Here is a 14,691-nt window from a genome sequence, read left to right on the forward strand (position 1 = left end):
TAAGTATCAATTATCTAGCGTTGGTAAATATTTATTAAATAAATCTTTAAAGATACAGATACATATAAGCTCATTGTTTTATTTAAGAATCAAAGTCACTATTAAAGAAAGCGAAGAAAATCATCAAGACTTAAAAATGCATGTGATTTAATATGCAATCTGAAATACCAAATGATTATATATTTTAAAAGATATCACATCGTATAAAACAGCAGGTATGCGTCATGAGATTTCAAAGCCTCCTGCAGGGTCGAATGTCTTACACGGCTGTCATTGCAATAGTACCAATCCCCTGCATCACTGTGATGTAAAAGGTGTTTTACAAATGATGTGTAGTGACCACCATGTACTGAGCCATGATGGTTCACAACACCGTATAGATGATAATTCACAATATTTCCATTCTGAAAGAAAAAAAATATCAATACAAAAAATCTAGTCCAGGAGTTCTGGTTATTGAAAACTATTAGAGAATCTACTGAATGGAAAATTATCCAAAAGCCCTGGTGCATACTTTCCCAAATCAAAGCAATTGAAATACAGGATATAATAAACACAAGAAGAGAAAATAACATGCATGTACGGATAAAATTGTTTTAAGCCTAAGAGTAAATAAAGAAAATATGTATGTCGATTTATTAATTTATATGCCAGCTTTGTAGCTATATCATTTAAAAAAAATCTATGGTGTTTAATATTCATTTTTTTAAAAGATTCGGGTGGATGTATTTTATCAGAACTGAAAACATACTTTTTTATTTCCATGTTACTCACTTCTTACAAAGTACACATATTTTACTGTTAAGAAATGAGGCTGATTGGGGGAGAAAAGAAAAATAAATGAGAAGAGGAAAAAAGTGGGAAAAGGAGAAAGAAAATAGGAGAGAAGAGAATATACGAGGAGGAAAAACGATCCACTCTATTTATATAAAGTTTCTATGCCTTCTTCATAAGACAAAATTTCTCAGTTTTTACTATATATAGTGAACTGGAGATTAAATTTGCTGATAACATCAATTTAGTTGTGCAGGGATGAATAACATTCTTTTCTAGATTGCTTGACTTTTTACATTTGTTTATAGATTCTGATTAATCTTAAAATATATCATGATTCTAAGATCTTAAAGTTAAATATTACCGATTGTGGTACTCTCAGTTTTTCAGGAAAGCCGATACTTTTATAAGATTTTGCAATGTGGAGGTGACCACCAAAACTCATCTGAAAAATCCATAAAACTTAATTTTTAAGACACCCAAGTTAGAAATATTCAGTTCTCGGATAATGATAAACAACACGAAGTCCACATATCTGAATATTATTTGATAAAATGTTAATCTCTGTATACCTCCTTAAAACACCCAAGCTGAAGTACGAGAACTTTGGGCAATGTACGAAATCTCATTGCTTTTCTTGTTTTTCCTTTTCTTGATAAAAATCCTAGAAGTATGCATGAATGTAAATGAAATTAAATACATTATTTTACGTAATGCAATTAAAGTAAAACTCATAATAATGAAAATACGACATTGTAGATGTTATTACCATCTGTCCCACATTCTCTACAAGGGACATCTGCTTCATCAAATTCTTCCTCATAAAGCAGTGTTTTCAAACCTTCTTCTACATTCTGAAATGTTTCTGTATAATTCACTCTGGGTTTTTTTCTTAGTAAAAAGATCTGTTCTTAAGTATTTTGTGAAAACTTACATATGATTCTGAAGGAAGAGTTAGACTTCTCATAATCTGAATATCTGTTACTTCTTTCTACAATCAAACATTGTACTTTATTTACACTTCCTTCAATACGTTGGGTTCATACTAAAAAGATAAATATACTGTTATCATATACCTACATGATCACAGGAATCAAAAGCAAATTCATCAACCATTTCAATTTCAAATACAAGTGTTGTGTCTAAATAAGAAAAAAAGTGAGAACTATTAATTTGTGATTTAGAAAGTAATTAATAAATTATTCGATCTACGAAAGCTAGACGCGGATCGTATAGAATATAGAATGTGCCAAGTATATCAATTTAACTTACTCTTTAACATGACACAAATACAAGAGGCTGTTTGCATCTGTAATTGTAATTTAAAATATTTATCTAGAAACAATGATAACAAATATTCAAAATTATATTTTGTCTGATGTAACCGTGTACCTTTTGCCTGATTTTCATCGTGTAATTCACTTAAGAGTGTAAGCAAAAACGAGTGACAGTCATTTTGGAATCCAATTCGAAATTCATGTTCTCTGAAAGTATCCAAACCATTAGCAAACAATGACATTTATAATGTTTGATATTTTTTTTTTAATTTTGAACATAAAAAAAGAACAAGGAGAATCAAAGCAGAGAGTTATTTTCACCTGCTCGAAACAATGTTCATTAACGTCGCTATCAGTCCAGACTTTCCAGAAGTTACCGACTTCATTGAATGTAGTAGGTTACGGAAAGCAGTCGTAACTGCTGTTTTCTAGAAAAGATAAAAAACGCATGTTTGCCATTGCTATGGAAAGAAATGGCAACAGAAAAATGAACGTGAGAAAATTAAAGATACATGAACGATATCGCTCAATATACAAAGAAAACCACAAATGAAGTGGTATTATATTTTTCAACTTCTGAATTGATTTTAAAATTATTTATATTAATACTTTTTGTTCACAATAATGGTAAGTGCAAAATTCTTTTTTACCATTTGATGATTTACACCTGTCGAAACATGTTCCCTACAGGACAACAACCTTTCATGCAGAAATGGCGTTTGTCCTAACACCTGAAATAACCATAGACCGTTTTTGAGACACATATCATTGTGGCCTTTTTGTGTTTTTTTTTTCTCCTGAAATTAACTTTCCAGTTTTTGTAAGTATACTCTTCTCTTCGATGATACTGATTACCTGAAGCAAAGAATTAGCGTAGCAGGTGTTCCCTATGTTAGGAAGCCCCTAAAAATCAGAAAAAAAAATCCAAGGAATGGATACACACATTTCAATGAAATTAAGAAAAAGGATTGTTTTGTTCATAATAAGATTGATGTGCTTGAATATGTCACAAATACTTTTGGTGGTTCTCTCCCTTGTACTATGGATTCACCAGTTGTATGAATAGGTGGATCCTGTAAAATACATGAACTTTTTGTCTTGAAATATTTAAAGTGATATGAATAACAATTAATAATATTTTTTATGTACTTTAAATATAACTACTGATGATTCATGTTGTATGCTTAGTCGTAATGTACAATGTTAAGTGTCAGTTGAAGGTTGCTTTAAATTCTGTTGATTTCAGAATTTATTTCATTAAAAGTGATTTACTTATGTTCATTAATGAATGCTGCTATTTAGGTAGTTTGCCAAATTTCAAGTAATGGAGTTTTTGCATGTGATCTATCAATTAACATAATGTACTAAACATTATCACATTAAACGCGTGAAAATTAAAAAAAAATGCGAAGTGTTTCTACTTCTTGAAATACACCAAAAATATAGTTATAATACATAACAAAATCTGATCCATGAGCAATCTCAAACATTTGCTAGTTTTGCGAGACTATTTCTCAAGATATACTTGTTGATACTTAGCATTTAATTAATAACATTTACAACTACATACACCATGATTTATTTACGAAATTTACAGTGTATCATTAAATACTTACATTTTTCTGGATAATTTGTCTTGAAGAAACCTCTCCATGGAGTTTAATTTCATCCCGTTTTAAATGATTGCTAAGGCTTGAGTCTTTTTCCATGTTGAATGTTAGTGATGCTCCAAATGAATGTACCTTAAAGAATAATTTAGAAAACAAGAAAAGGATATAAATTTCATTCAAATATAACAAGAATGATGATCTATGAAGTCAATTCTTGTACCTGTGCTTTCTCCATGTGTCCAGAATTTATTTGGTAATTGGGATTCTTTTCTTTAGCTTTCTGAATAATATTAATATTACAAATGCACTTTAGATATTAAGAATATGATTTATTATTCTTCAGAAATATTAATGTCACATACTCTCTCTCCCTCCCTCTTTCTCTCTCTTTCCTTTCACTCGTAAAGCGCGTTAGAAGACGGAAGTGAAAAAGAAATAGAAAGCAAAACCGAATGGAAAAGGTGTAACAATTTTAATACATACTGCACTTTTATTCCGTTTTTTTTCTTCAAAGCGTTTAATGTTTTTTGCATTCGGTGGGCTTTTTGAAACTCTTGCATCTTGGATTTTCTGATAAGGATTGAAGTACGGATTGCTTATGTTGTCATACGATTCTCGGTCCAAGCTAGACAACTGCAGTACAAATTAATTGTCAAATTATTTTTTTATTAAACAAGAAATGAGATAATAATAAAATGCATTTTTGGTGACATATATAGATAAGACAGAGATTTTAAAAAAAAAAAACAAACAATAAATTAAATACGCCTTTAGATTAAAAAAAATGTGTTAAAATAGGAAAATAATTTCCCCGATTTATATTACCCTTTGTCTAGAGTACACCGGCGGTGTATCACTTTTCTCGTTTATGTTAGGAAGTCGTGATCTATGACCTTGTTTTGTTTTTCTTGGTTTCAGATTTCCGATATGATTCAGGTCCGCTGTCGTACACTGTAAAAAAAACCTCACAAAATTAATGTGTTACCAAGATAATTTTCTACTAAAAAATGAATTATTGAAAAAAAAAAAAAAAAAGATTGAATGACTTACCAGTTCAGTTTGTCTTTCTTTAACGCCTTGTTCGAAATATGTGGCAGAAGGTTTTCTGAATTCGTGTACGCCTGGCTTCGTCGAATGATTATAATCCTGTTAAACAACTTACAGCTGTAAATATTTTTATCAATACGGAGAAAAGCAACATACAAAGGCTATGTAAGTTAACTTCACGAAAGGATTATTTTATACTGACCTCCTGTTTTGAATGTTGCTTGTCTGTAATGAAGGAGAACTGTTTCAATTGTAATAGTTATGAATTATATTTGTTACATTTTCAAAATGAAAAATTGTTACATTTTGTGCTATGTGCATGTTTTATTTTGAAATTCATTGTCTGATCTTGGAATATACAATTAAACACTTACCATGTTCAATCTTTTTTGCATAGCTTTGAGCAATTTGTTGCCCTCGAATATTCCGAGATTTTCTGAAGGAGACAAATTCTGACTAAATTTTAAAACTACCTCGAACGTAGCATGCACATATTTAAAAAAAATGAATAGAATTAGTAACGAGCATAAAATTAAAATAATAACTGATTTTCTTACATTTACATCTTACTGAATCTTATGCACGTGTAGACAAAAATTGAAGAAAAATAATAGATTAATAAAACAAGAGGCCCAAGGGCCTTAACGGTCACCTGAGTACAACAATTTAGAGGATCCATAAACTGATAAACGAAGCTTTGTTGCCCAATAGCAAGGAAAATAGTACGATTAAGATCATAATAGATGTCTCTATTATTACCTCTCACATTGGCCTCACTTGGCCTTTGAAGAACATTTAAAAAGATAAGTTATTTTTGTTTCATTTTTTTTCATCTATTATTTCCAAGTCTACCTGATTATTAAAACTATGAAAATACTTTTTGCATTATACAACAAATGTTCTTGCATAATTTTCTTATTCTATTAATCTTTCAAATACATTATCTACAGTGATTAATTATCAAAGGTGAATGGCAAAGGTGAATAACTTCACTCAGTAGAATACAAATTAATAGAGCCCTGGCAAGGACCAGAACACTTGACTAAATTGTCCAGATGTTCAAAATTCTGGTAAAAATACCTTGCTTATTAAAACTTTTACTCTGTTTGCTTCTAATATGCCCAGGAGCAGAGGAGATTTTCAAAGAAATAATGCATTTTCACTATTTAACACAGCCCTACCCTAACACCAGAACCTATGACCTAGGGTCATGAAAATTTACAAATTTGGAAGAGGTACCCTCATCATCATAACTATGCAATTAGTTGAAGATTTTCAAAGATTTAATGCATTTTCACAATATAATCAATAGAGCCCCCCCCCCCCAACACCAGAACCCTTGACCCAGGGGCCATAAAATTCACAATTTTGGAAGAGGCAGTCTTGCTCAACATAACTATGTAGTTAGTTAGTTAATTTAATACCCACGAGCAGAGAAGAAGATTTTCAAAGAAATAATGCACTTTCACTATATGATGTATATAGCCCCACCCTAGCACCACAACCCCTGACCCTGGGGCCATGAATTTCACAATTTTGATAGAGGGCTCATTGCTTATTACAATCATGCCAACAGTTTGACTGCTTGATGTCCAGGAGTAAAGAAGAATATTTTTAAAAATTGCATTAATTTTGGTGGTTTTAGCCCCACCCCTCAGGCCCCAGGGAGGCAGGGACCATGAAATTCACAATTTTTGTTTCCCTTTACCCATAGGTGCTATATGCCAAAATTGGTTGAAATTGGTTGAGTGGTTTCAGAGAAGAATCTAAATATGTTTAAATGTTAACGCACGACGCACGACGAACGACGAACGCCGACGGACAAAAACGGATAGCAATAGGTCACCTGAGTGACTCAGGTGACCTAAAAAAACGAACTGACAGATAAAATAAAACAAAAACTGAATGCTTCGTCATATTACGTTTGAGATATCGTGATAACCAAATTGTGGCTATGAATGGGAATCAAGCATTAAATAGACATGGTGATCCTGACTTTTTTCTTTTTTATTCTACTGGAAAACAGGAGCTTAATATAAAAAAATAAGGCATACTTTAAAACCTGGCCTGGTCCCTTTGGCCTGGCCTGGCCTCGAAGTTGGACTGACCTCTATTTTGGCCTCTTATTTGGCTCCAAACAAATTTCTTTATTGTCTTGATAATTCAAATTTATGCTTCTAAACTTTTTATTGTGTAGATATCATCAAACCTGACTTGGATATTAAAGAAATATATATTCACATTTATTAAACCATTGCAGTATTTTCGCATTGAAAGTAAAACTATATGCTCTGTGTTATAGTCTTCAAAAATTGAAATAAAATCAATCAAACTTTCAAAAAGAAACTATATTTTAGGTGAGGCCAAAATTGAAGCCAAAAATTTTACAGAGGCCAAATCTGAGGCCAGGCCAACTTTTAAGGCCAGGCCAAAAATTGGTTTGGAGACAAATTAGAGGCCAAAATAGAGGCCAGGTGAACTTCGAGGCCAGGCCAGGCCAAAGGGGCAGGCCAGGTTTTATAGTATGCCAAAAAATAAAGGGAATGTCTTTTAATAAATGACTAAAAAAATCCTATTTTAGAGTTTTAGGCGAATGTTTTCGTTAATTTAGGTACAAGCCAGACTCCTTTAGGTGTCTTTTTTGATTTTCAGTGCCAATGGAATAAATTCTAGACAAATGAATTAGAGTGTAAATATCTAAGTTACAATCTTAGTCAAGAGGACATTCTGAAGCTAAATAGGAAAATATATTTCTTTGCTCGTCAAAACATTTTCTCCCGCTAATTATATTTAAAAATTTGAAATTAACATAAATGGTAGCAACATTTTATTTTAGATAAATATTATTTTAACTCAACGGGATCCTTAAATTTCACCTGCCCTCTGGCATGGTTTCTCTTTTGCAGCACTTCATACAAAGGTAGGCAGATTGACAGCAAATATCTATAATAAAAAAAAATAGCTGCATCTTTACTAGATTAAATGCACAATAAGTTCAATAATTTTAAGTAAAATCAAGATTTTCCATTTTCAAACGATAAAAATGAAAAAGTTTCATAAACACTACAAATTGTGAACAGACCAAAAATATGGACACTTGTGACACTAGAGGTAGGATTAGGTGTGTAGAAGAAGTAAGCATCTCATGTCAAATGATTCCGCCCACAGTGCGACCTCTGTATTAATCAGGTAAACGGAGTAACCCTAGTCTAACTTAATATAAAATTCCTGATTCAAAAATTGGTATGGAAAATGTCAATCAATGGGGTTTATGTAAATACTTGCAGTCGTACATTAATAAGCGTATATTTTGATACAGTAAAGCATTACTGAGAAGTTTTTTTTTTGTTAAATTTAGGTGAGGCAATAAGTTCATCATATTTGAAAATTGCAAATCAAAGAAAATCTAGTCAAATGGAAGAAAGAAGGTAATTGTGTTAAGGTTCTCGAAAGGCAAACTTTTGTTTGTAGAAAAAGTTTTAAGAGTGTCCAAAACTTGTTAATGTTCCTAATTGTTGTAGCCTGTGTTTCCTCCAGCAAGCCAAAGTTATAAAGTTGACTAAACGTGTTTTACTTTACAGTCCCTCCATTTCTCAATTCATGAGTAAGAGATGTTATACAGACAAATAAACTTTTATATGTTAATGAAAAGATCAAACTAGCATTCAAACTTCTTATTACAGGCACTAAAACTAAATACAGTAAAACACGCTTATGCATGTAACGAAGTGCCAGGGACGGACGATTTTGCTTTGTTATTAATGTAATTCGTCATATCCGTTATATTTGCAATATATTAAAGACATGGGGAACAAAAATTGGTTCGCTATAAGCGTCAATTCATTATAAGTCTGTTCTCTATATATAATCGTGGTTTACTGTATTTTTGTCTAAATACATCAGGAAAACAAATTTTCACTTTTACTTTAAGTGACATCAAATTAGATTGTCTATTTTATAAAAAAAATTCAAATTCTTGGACGTTGATATGCTAGATTTCATTGTTATTTTGCTTCTCAATACTTGTTGATGATAGGGCTAGATTTTTAAAAATATTCTGTCATTGCAAACAATATTTTTATAAATGATTTTGTACACAGAATATCCCTTGCTTGAAAAACTGTTAAGTCAATTTTTATTTTGACAACTCAGTAACAACGGTTTGCAGTAGTTTAATACTCAGGTTACAAAAATTACCAACAATAAGACATTTTGGAAAAAACAGTTTATATAAACAAAAATTAGCCTTTAATGTATCCTTAAAAAGATCACAACAACAACAGGAATGTATACAACAATGATAAAAAAATATGCAGGACAAAAATGTGACCCCCTAGACTTTTCCAGCTATTCGATGAAATCATGTACAAGGTGTTCTGATAATAAATTTGAATCGACATTTACTATATATTTTCCTCTTATGAATAACACTTCTGTACGCTAGCGTAAACATCAAAACACTTCCTGTTAATCGATAATTGAATTATATCATTCATATACTCATTGATTTTATTGTAGCTAAGAAAGGCATGTAATGGTACGTTTAAAAGAATTATGATACCCAACTTGTGGTCCAAAGGAATAATCAATTTGAGTATGTTTTTTTCTGGCCATCTGATGGTTTTACAAAATCATAATAAAGTAAAAGCCATAAAGAGTACTTACTTTGTTTTTGATAACACACGTTTCTATGAGACTGTTTTCCTTGTAATTGTTAAAACGAAAGTGAAACTAGAAGTGGACTTCCTAAGGTATATAAAAATAATTTATATATCTACTAACTTATAGACAAAGACACAGAAATGACTTAAATATCCTTTTGTAAGACCGAAAAAAAATAAAGTGTTATATAATGTAATTTTTTTCGGTATCTTAATTATTTTTATACTGGAAAGGGGAATTTCTTAGAATATCTTTTTAAAGAGTGTTTGGGAAAAGTGCTCCAATGTATCTTTGAGAATAAGAGAAGACATTTACAGAACGAATTTTACTCCTATTTTAAAATTTTATTATTTTCTAAGTTTATACTTATCAATGAAAGTTAATCTGGAGGTTAGACAGCCATGTTTTACTGTACATTTTTGTTTAAAAAAATGACTATTTTAGCTTCATAAGTAAATAAAATACTGGCCTATTGCATAAGCCATGTATTGTATTTATGAACGTCGTAAAATATACAATGCATGTAAGGTAGTCTAGGGAATCATCTAAGCCCACAATGTGCCAATATGAGTGTAATGTGACTTTTTAATCATACACTTAGTCGTGGGCGTAGTCATGGTCATCGAACATACAATGGACTAATTATACAAAATTATATAAAATACATGGATATTAAAAACAAGGCTTTTTATATAATCTGTATACTATGTATATAAGCTCATCAATAAACGGAGCTAGAGTTTCATCAGGTATTATAATACTGTATTTTTTGTGATGCCACATTACTTTGTTTTTTATGTTTTATTAAATTTATTTTTTCATCTGAATACAAACATACAATATCAAGTAAAATATCAAGAGAGAGAGAGAGAGAGAGAGAGAGAGAGAGAGAGAGAAAGAGAGAACACATCAATATAAATGCTTTTATGACGATATATATATAGGTAGTTAAGAGAAGTCACTTCGGCTGGTACACTTGATGTTTTAAGAAAACAATAAACTTATCACTGGGTTCTATTTTGGCTGATGTTTTGCACATGTAACAATTTTCGGTCCTTTTTTAAAAGCTAAATTTGACCACACAATGTTCCGTCATGATCAATGTAGAGGATTCGCAGCGGGTATAACCGGTCAACAGGGAATGTTTACTCCTTCTTTGAGGACATCATCCCACCTCTGGAATTCCTGAGGGTGCGTGTTTTTGACATGTTTACAGATTTGTGTTGATTGTAGATTTCGTTTGATTTATCACTGTTCGTGATTTTCATCTTTATCATTTTTATTTAATGTAAATTGAGCTAGTACATTAGAGAAATTTACATGGGGAACCATTTACATAACTGGCAGTGTTCATGTGTGATCAAAAATAGTCTCTACCGTAGGAATCGGGAGGTTATATATATATATATATATATATATATATATATATATATATATATATATATATATATATATATATATATACTAGAAGTAGGTAACAAAAACCTTTTTTGGTAATTGAATTTTAAAAAAATTGCCTTCAACGAGCTCGACCGTTACTGGGTATTATGGATGAATCAACTATCGTCAGCAATAGCCAGTCACCAAAACGAGTACAAGTCTAAAAATTACGTAAAAATGCAAAATTTGTTATCTGTTATGCACTAAAACAGTCGCAAAACCTGTACTAATGCAATACTAAAAGTTAACATACAATAAAACCAATAATTTTAGAATTTATTTCATTTTTTAAGCTTTACAACACATGTTTGAATATCTGGTGAGTTTCACATTATCTATTCAAATAACGAGGAGAAATACTGCATTTCGTTTCACATATTTAAATGAATATCACTTAAACTTTGGTTGTAAAGTTTACGTCATTATGCTTCGTATTGTCCCATGTCGTTAGTATGACTATAGATATCCCCCCGGTAATCTTGAGACCATAAACAAAGTAGAGCGGTCCTTAATTCCAATATCTTCTATCCTTTTCCGAGCTTCCGGTTGGTCATGTCTGTATTCTTTACCACTAAATGTCAACCGAATATGTTGCAGCTCAATTCCTACTCTTCCAGCCAAGGTTTCAAATATCTTCAAAAATTCATCTGACTGAAATTGAATTTTATCTATTGTGAAATATATTTTGAAATTTTTTTTGGTTCCCAAATTGTATAGGCCTATTGTTTCAATGAACATTTGAGCTTGATTTTTGATCTTTAGTTCCACATTACATTAAATACTTTTCATCATATTCACTTGACACCTTCTTCAAGAGTGTATGCAAGAAAAGGTTAATTCATGTATAAAGAACATACCTTCTGGACAGTAATGGTTTCACTCTTGTTCCTTGTTGACATCTTAACAAAAATTGTTAGAGACATCTCTCTATGTCACCCTTTCACCAAGTGTTATACGTGTTGTTTTCTGTAAAGACATTCCACGAATGAAAATCGAAACTTGCGGTCTCAATATATAATGGTGAAATGAAAATACAACAAAGTGGAAATTTTCCGTTATCTATTTATAGTATAATTAACTGTATCTTATTTATATATTTTTCAGAACTATTTATGTTTAAATTAACTGTATTCCGTAATAAATTATTAAAAATCTATTTATATATACGTCGATGAAGCGGGTTTTCCAATTTTAATATCATAATTTTTGCTTTCGATTTATTTTCTTTGAATTCTGACAGGTAGCAACTTGGAAAACTGTGACTAAATTTATATAGGTAAAGACTTCGAGAATTTTAATTATGACAGAGTACCTGGCATTCAAGACGTTGTCATCTGATGTACTGTATAATGTACCTAAGGTAAAATGTTTATAAAGTTTTAAATAATGACATTCTATCTTTGTTAATAATATCAAAAGAACTCACAGGAATGAATAGATTGCAAATAGTATGATTTTGAATACACACTTAGGCTGGTACAGTGGATGAGATTAGAAGATCTGTAGCCTCGATGCTTAATACTGAGTATTGGCTGATTGATATTGTCAACATTGAAAACTTCTTCATCTATGATCCAGAAACAACAAGTGACGTCCTGCACAATCCATTTCATGTCATGGTTTGGGCAGAAAGTCGACCATTATCAGGGTGTAAAACTACAACAAAACCTGACATCATCTGGGAGTATGAATCAGAGCCAAGACTAGAACTTTCTTGTGGACATGCAATAAGTAATGTATCATTTAGCAGGAAGAATCTTTGTGCAATTTGAAAAAAATTTGAGCATGTGATCAGATATTTACATGCTAACCAAAAAATCTAAAAATTCTCGCTCTGTTTCCTTTTACGCTAATGTATTTCAAAACGTAAAAATATGCCTTCTGATAAATTAAGATTGACCACTGAACGGTCTATAATTCTTATAACTTAATTTGAAATAAGGAAAAATAGCTGAATCCTTTATATGTGACTATGAAGCATAACACTATAAGGGTCAAAAGTTGTCCAAAGAACTTTTAACAAGCATGCATTGCTCATTTGCCATATCTCTTAATATATTATCTTCTCTACATTGAAGAAATTGAGAGAGCAAAAAAAACAAAAAAAAAAAAACAAAACAAAACAAAACAAAACAAAACAATATATATATATATATATATATATATATATATATATATATATATATATATATATATATATATATATATATATATATATTATCCCATAAAAATTACACTTCTTATTATTGAAAGAAGGAAATAACTGTAAGTTTTCTTGCTTCTTTTGTAGCCCCAGACAATTTGTTTGGACTGCTTCGTAAACTGGTTCTTGAAAGAGGGTATTGTTTACGATGCCCTGGAAAAACAGATTATGGAATATGCAATGAGTTATTTGATAACTTAGACATTTTAAATAAATGCATGCTAAGTGCTGACGAGTACATATTCTACTGTGGAAAACTTTCATTTAACTATATCAACGGATGTAAAAGAAACGAAATTAAGAATTGTCCAAGATGTGATTCGTATTGCGAGAAGCTGAAACGCTTCCAGACACATATTCAATGTAATAAGTGCTCAAATGACTATTTTTACCCATATAAATTTTGTTGGTATTGCATGGGGCCCTGGACACAAGATCATGAATGCTCATCAAACGAAAGTGAACAAAATTTCGAAATTATTCGACAGCTGGAGGATTGTTCAAAAATAACACTTGGATATTCCTATATGGACAATGTTCCTTCAAAACGTCTCTGTCCAAACTGCAAAACTTTGTTGCAGCATGATCAGGCCTGTAAATCTATGACATGTACTATCTGTAAAACAGAGTTTTGTTTGAAAATTGCCCTTGATGGAAAACTTCCATGTGGTGATTTTGATCGACGTTGTCATGTAGCACCGATACAAAGTATTGACTGAATTCTTTGACTAAACCAATGCCACCGCTGCTACTACAAATTTCAGTAGACGTTAAATATACTACATGTAATTCTTTCCAAGTAAAAGGAACAATTTTAAACACATGGTCAAAGGGGCAATTGAAATAAAACATTTATTCCATACGCCCCGATTCTTGATTCGACGCTTAGATAGATTAGTTGTACTTGTATTTCTGGCATCTGTATCGCTTTAAATCAATATAAATGATTACGGATTCCTATTTCTACAATTGTTTTTCTTCTCGAAGATGAAATGCTATTCTTTAATTACTGAATTTCAAGTAAAAATCTTAAAGCAAGTAATGTGATACATGTATACATGAAGCTTAAAATGACTAGGAATTGCAAGACTTCGTGTGCACTATGAAATAACGCTATTTACAGAAAATGGAAATTGATAGAATAAGGATACTAAGGACTTCATTAACTGTGCAAACATGCGTTGAACCAAAAATTTGATCCTTAGATATGAAACTATGTTTTGAGTAACTGTGTGTAACGCTTTTTCGGATTTCCATTTGCTTTTTTTAGAACTGGTAATAATTTTTTACTGAAAATGTAGTAAAAATGTTTAAGATAATGGCATCAAAATAAAACAAAAGAAGTGTTATAGAAACGGTCTTTTGATAACAGTGAACAATTTCTCTTGACAATATGACGGTGTCATCGAGTCATTCAAAGAGAAAAAAATAAATGAAAGCGGATGTAAAGTTTGCTATTGTCTTTTCTTCTATGCCTCATGGAAATGTTTTTTTTTAAATAATAATATACATGTACGTGTATATCACATATTTGATAACGGTCACGTAGTTCTCCTAACTCTGCTTGTGTTGTTTTTAAGTTTTTGAAAAGTATGACACTAGAATTCATGTATGATTCTAGCATTGTTAACCAAAGCAGCTCAAAGGCAACAAAAATAGCGTTAGTGGCATTTTGTAA

General features: G+C 31.1%; 2 protein-coding genes across 2 annotated transcripts; one reads left to right on the forward strand and one right to left on the reverse strand.

The window, feature by feature from the left end:
* Positions 1-194: 194 nt before the first annotated feature.
* On the reverse strand, positions 195-5,103 carry LOC133203986 (ubiquitin carboxyl-terminal hydrolase 17-like protein 6). The gene is made up of 16 exons (XM_061339775.1): positions 5,083-5,103; positions 4,712-4,807; positions 4,487-4,612; positions 4,145-4,294; positions 3,882-3,941; positions 3,668-3,793; positions 3,068-3,124; positions 2,907-2,954; positions 2,373-2,479; positions 2,167-2,258; positions 1,855-1,916; positions 1,709-1,765; positions 1,544-1,628; positions 1,347-1,438; positions 1,139-1,219; positions 195-404 (listed from the first exon to the last, which is right to left on the reverse strand). Exons 1-16 carry the CDS (start codon positions 5,101-5,103, stop codon positions 195-197), a joined length of 1,470 nt encoding a protein of 489 aa, XP_061195759.1.
* A 7,004-nt stretch (positions 5,104-12,107) lies between these two features.
* Positions 12,108-13,842, forward strand: LOC133204124 (uncharacterized protein DDB_G0292642-like). Its single transcript, XM_061339893.1, has 3 exons — positions 12,108-12,170; positions 12,283-12,541; positions 13,101-13,842. Exons 1-3 carry the CDS (start codon positions 12,111-12,113, stop codon positions 13,730-13,732), a joined length of 951 nt encoding a protein of 316 aa, XP_061195877.1. The 5' UTR covers positions 12,108-12,110; the 3' UTR covers positions 13,733-13,842.
* Positions 13,843-14,691: the final 849 nt, after the last annotated feature.

This window comes from Saccostrea echinata, unplaced genomic scaffold (assembly GCF_033153115.1).
Source record: "Saccostrea echinata isolate AGI-Se365-2 ecotype Australia unplaced genomic scaffold, CSIRO_AGI_Sech_v1 ptg000052l, whole genome shotgun sequence".
Taxonomy (NCBI): domain Eukaryota; kingdom Metazoa; phylum Mollusca; class Bivalvia; order Ostreida; family Ostreidae; genus Saccostrea; species Saccostrea echinata.

Excerpts from the sequence above, each read along its gene's own strand:
- LOC133204124 (XM_061339893.1), top strand. The coding sequence starts at position 12,111 with ATGACAGAGTACCTGGCATTCAAGACGTTGTCATCTGATGTACTGTAT. Across the intron at positions 12,171-12,282 it reads TACTGTATAATGTACCTAAG|GCTGGTACAGTGGATGAGAT; the intron begins GTAAAATGTTTA and ends ATACACACTTAG. Across the intron at positions 12,542-13,100 it reads TTCTTGTGGACATGCAATAA|CCCCAGACAATTTGTTTGGA; the intron begins GTAATGTATCAT and ends CTTCTTTTGTAG.
- LOC133203986 (XM_061339775.1), bottom strand. The coding sequence starts at position 5,103 with ATGCAAAAAAGATTGAACATG. Across the intron at positions 4,808-5,082 it reads TGCAAAAAAGATTGAACATG|GATTATAATCATTCGACGAA; the intron begins GTAAGTGTTTAA and ends GTTGTTTAACAG. Across the intron at positions 1,439-1,543 it reads TAGAGAATGTGGGACAGATG|GATTTTTATCAAGAAAAGGA; the intron begins GTAATAACATCT and ends GCATACTTCTAG.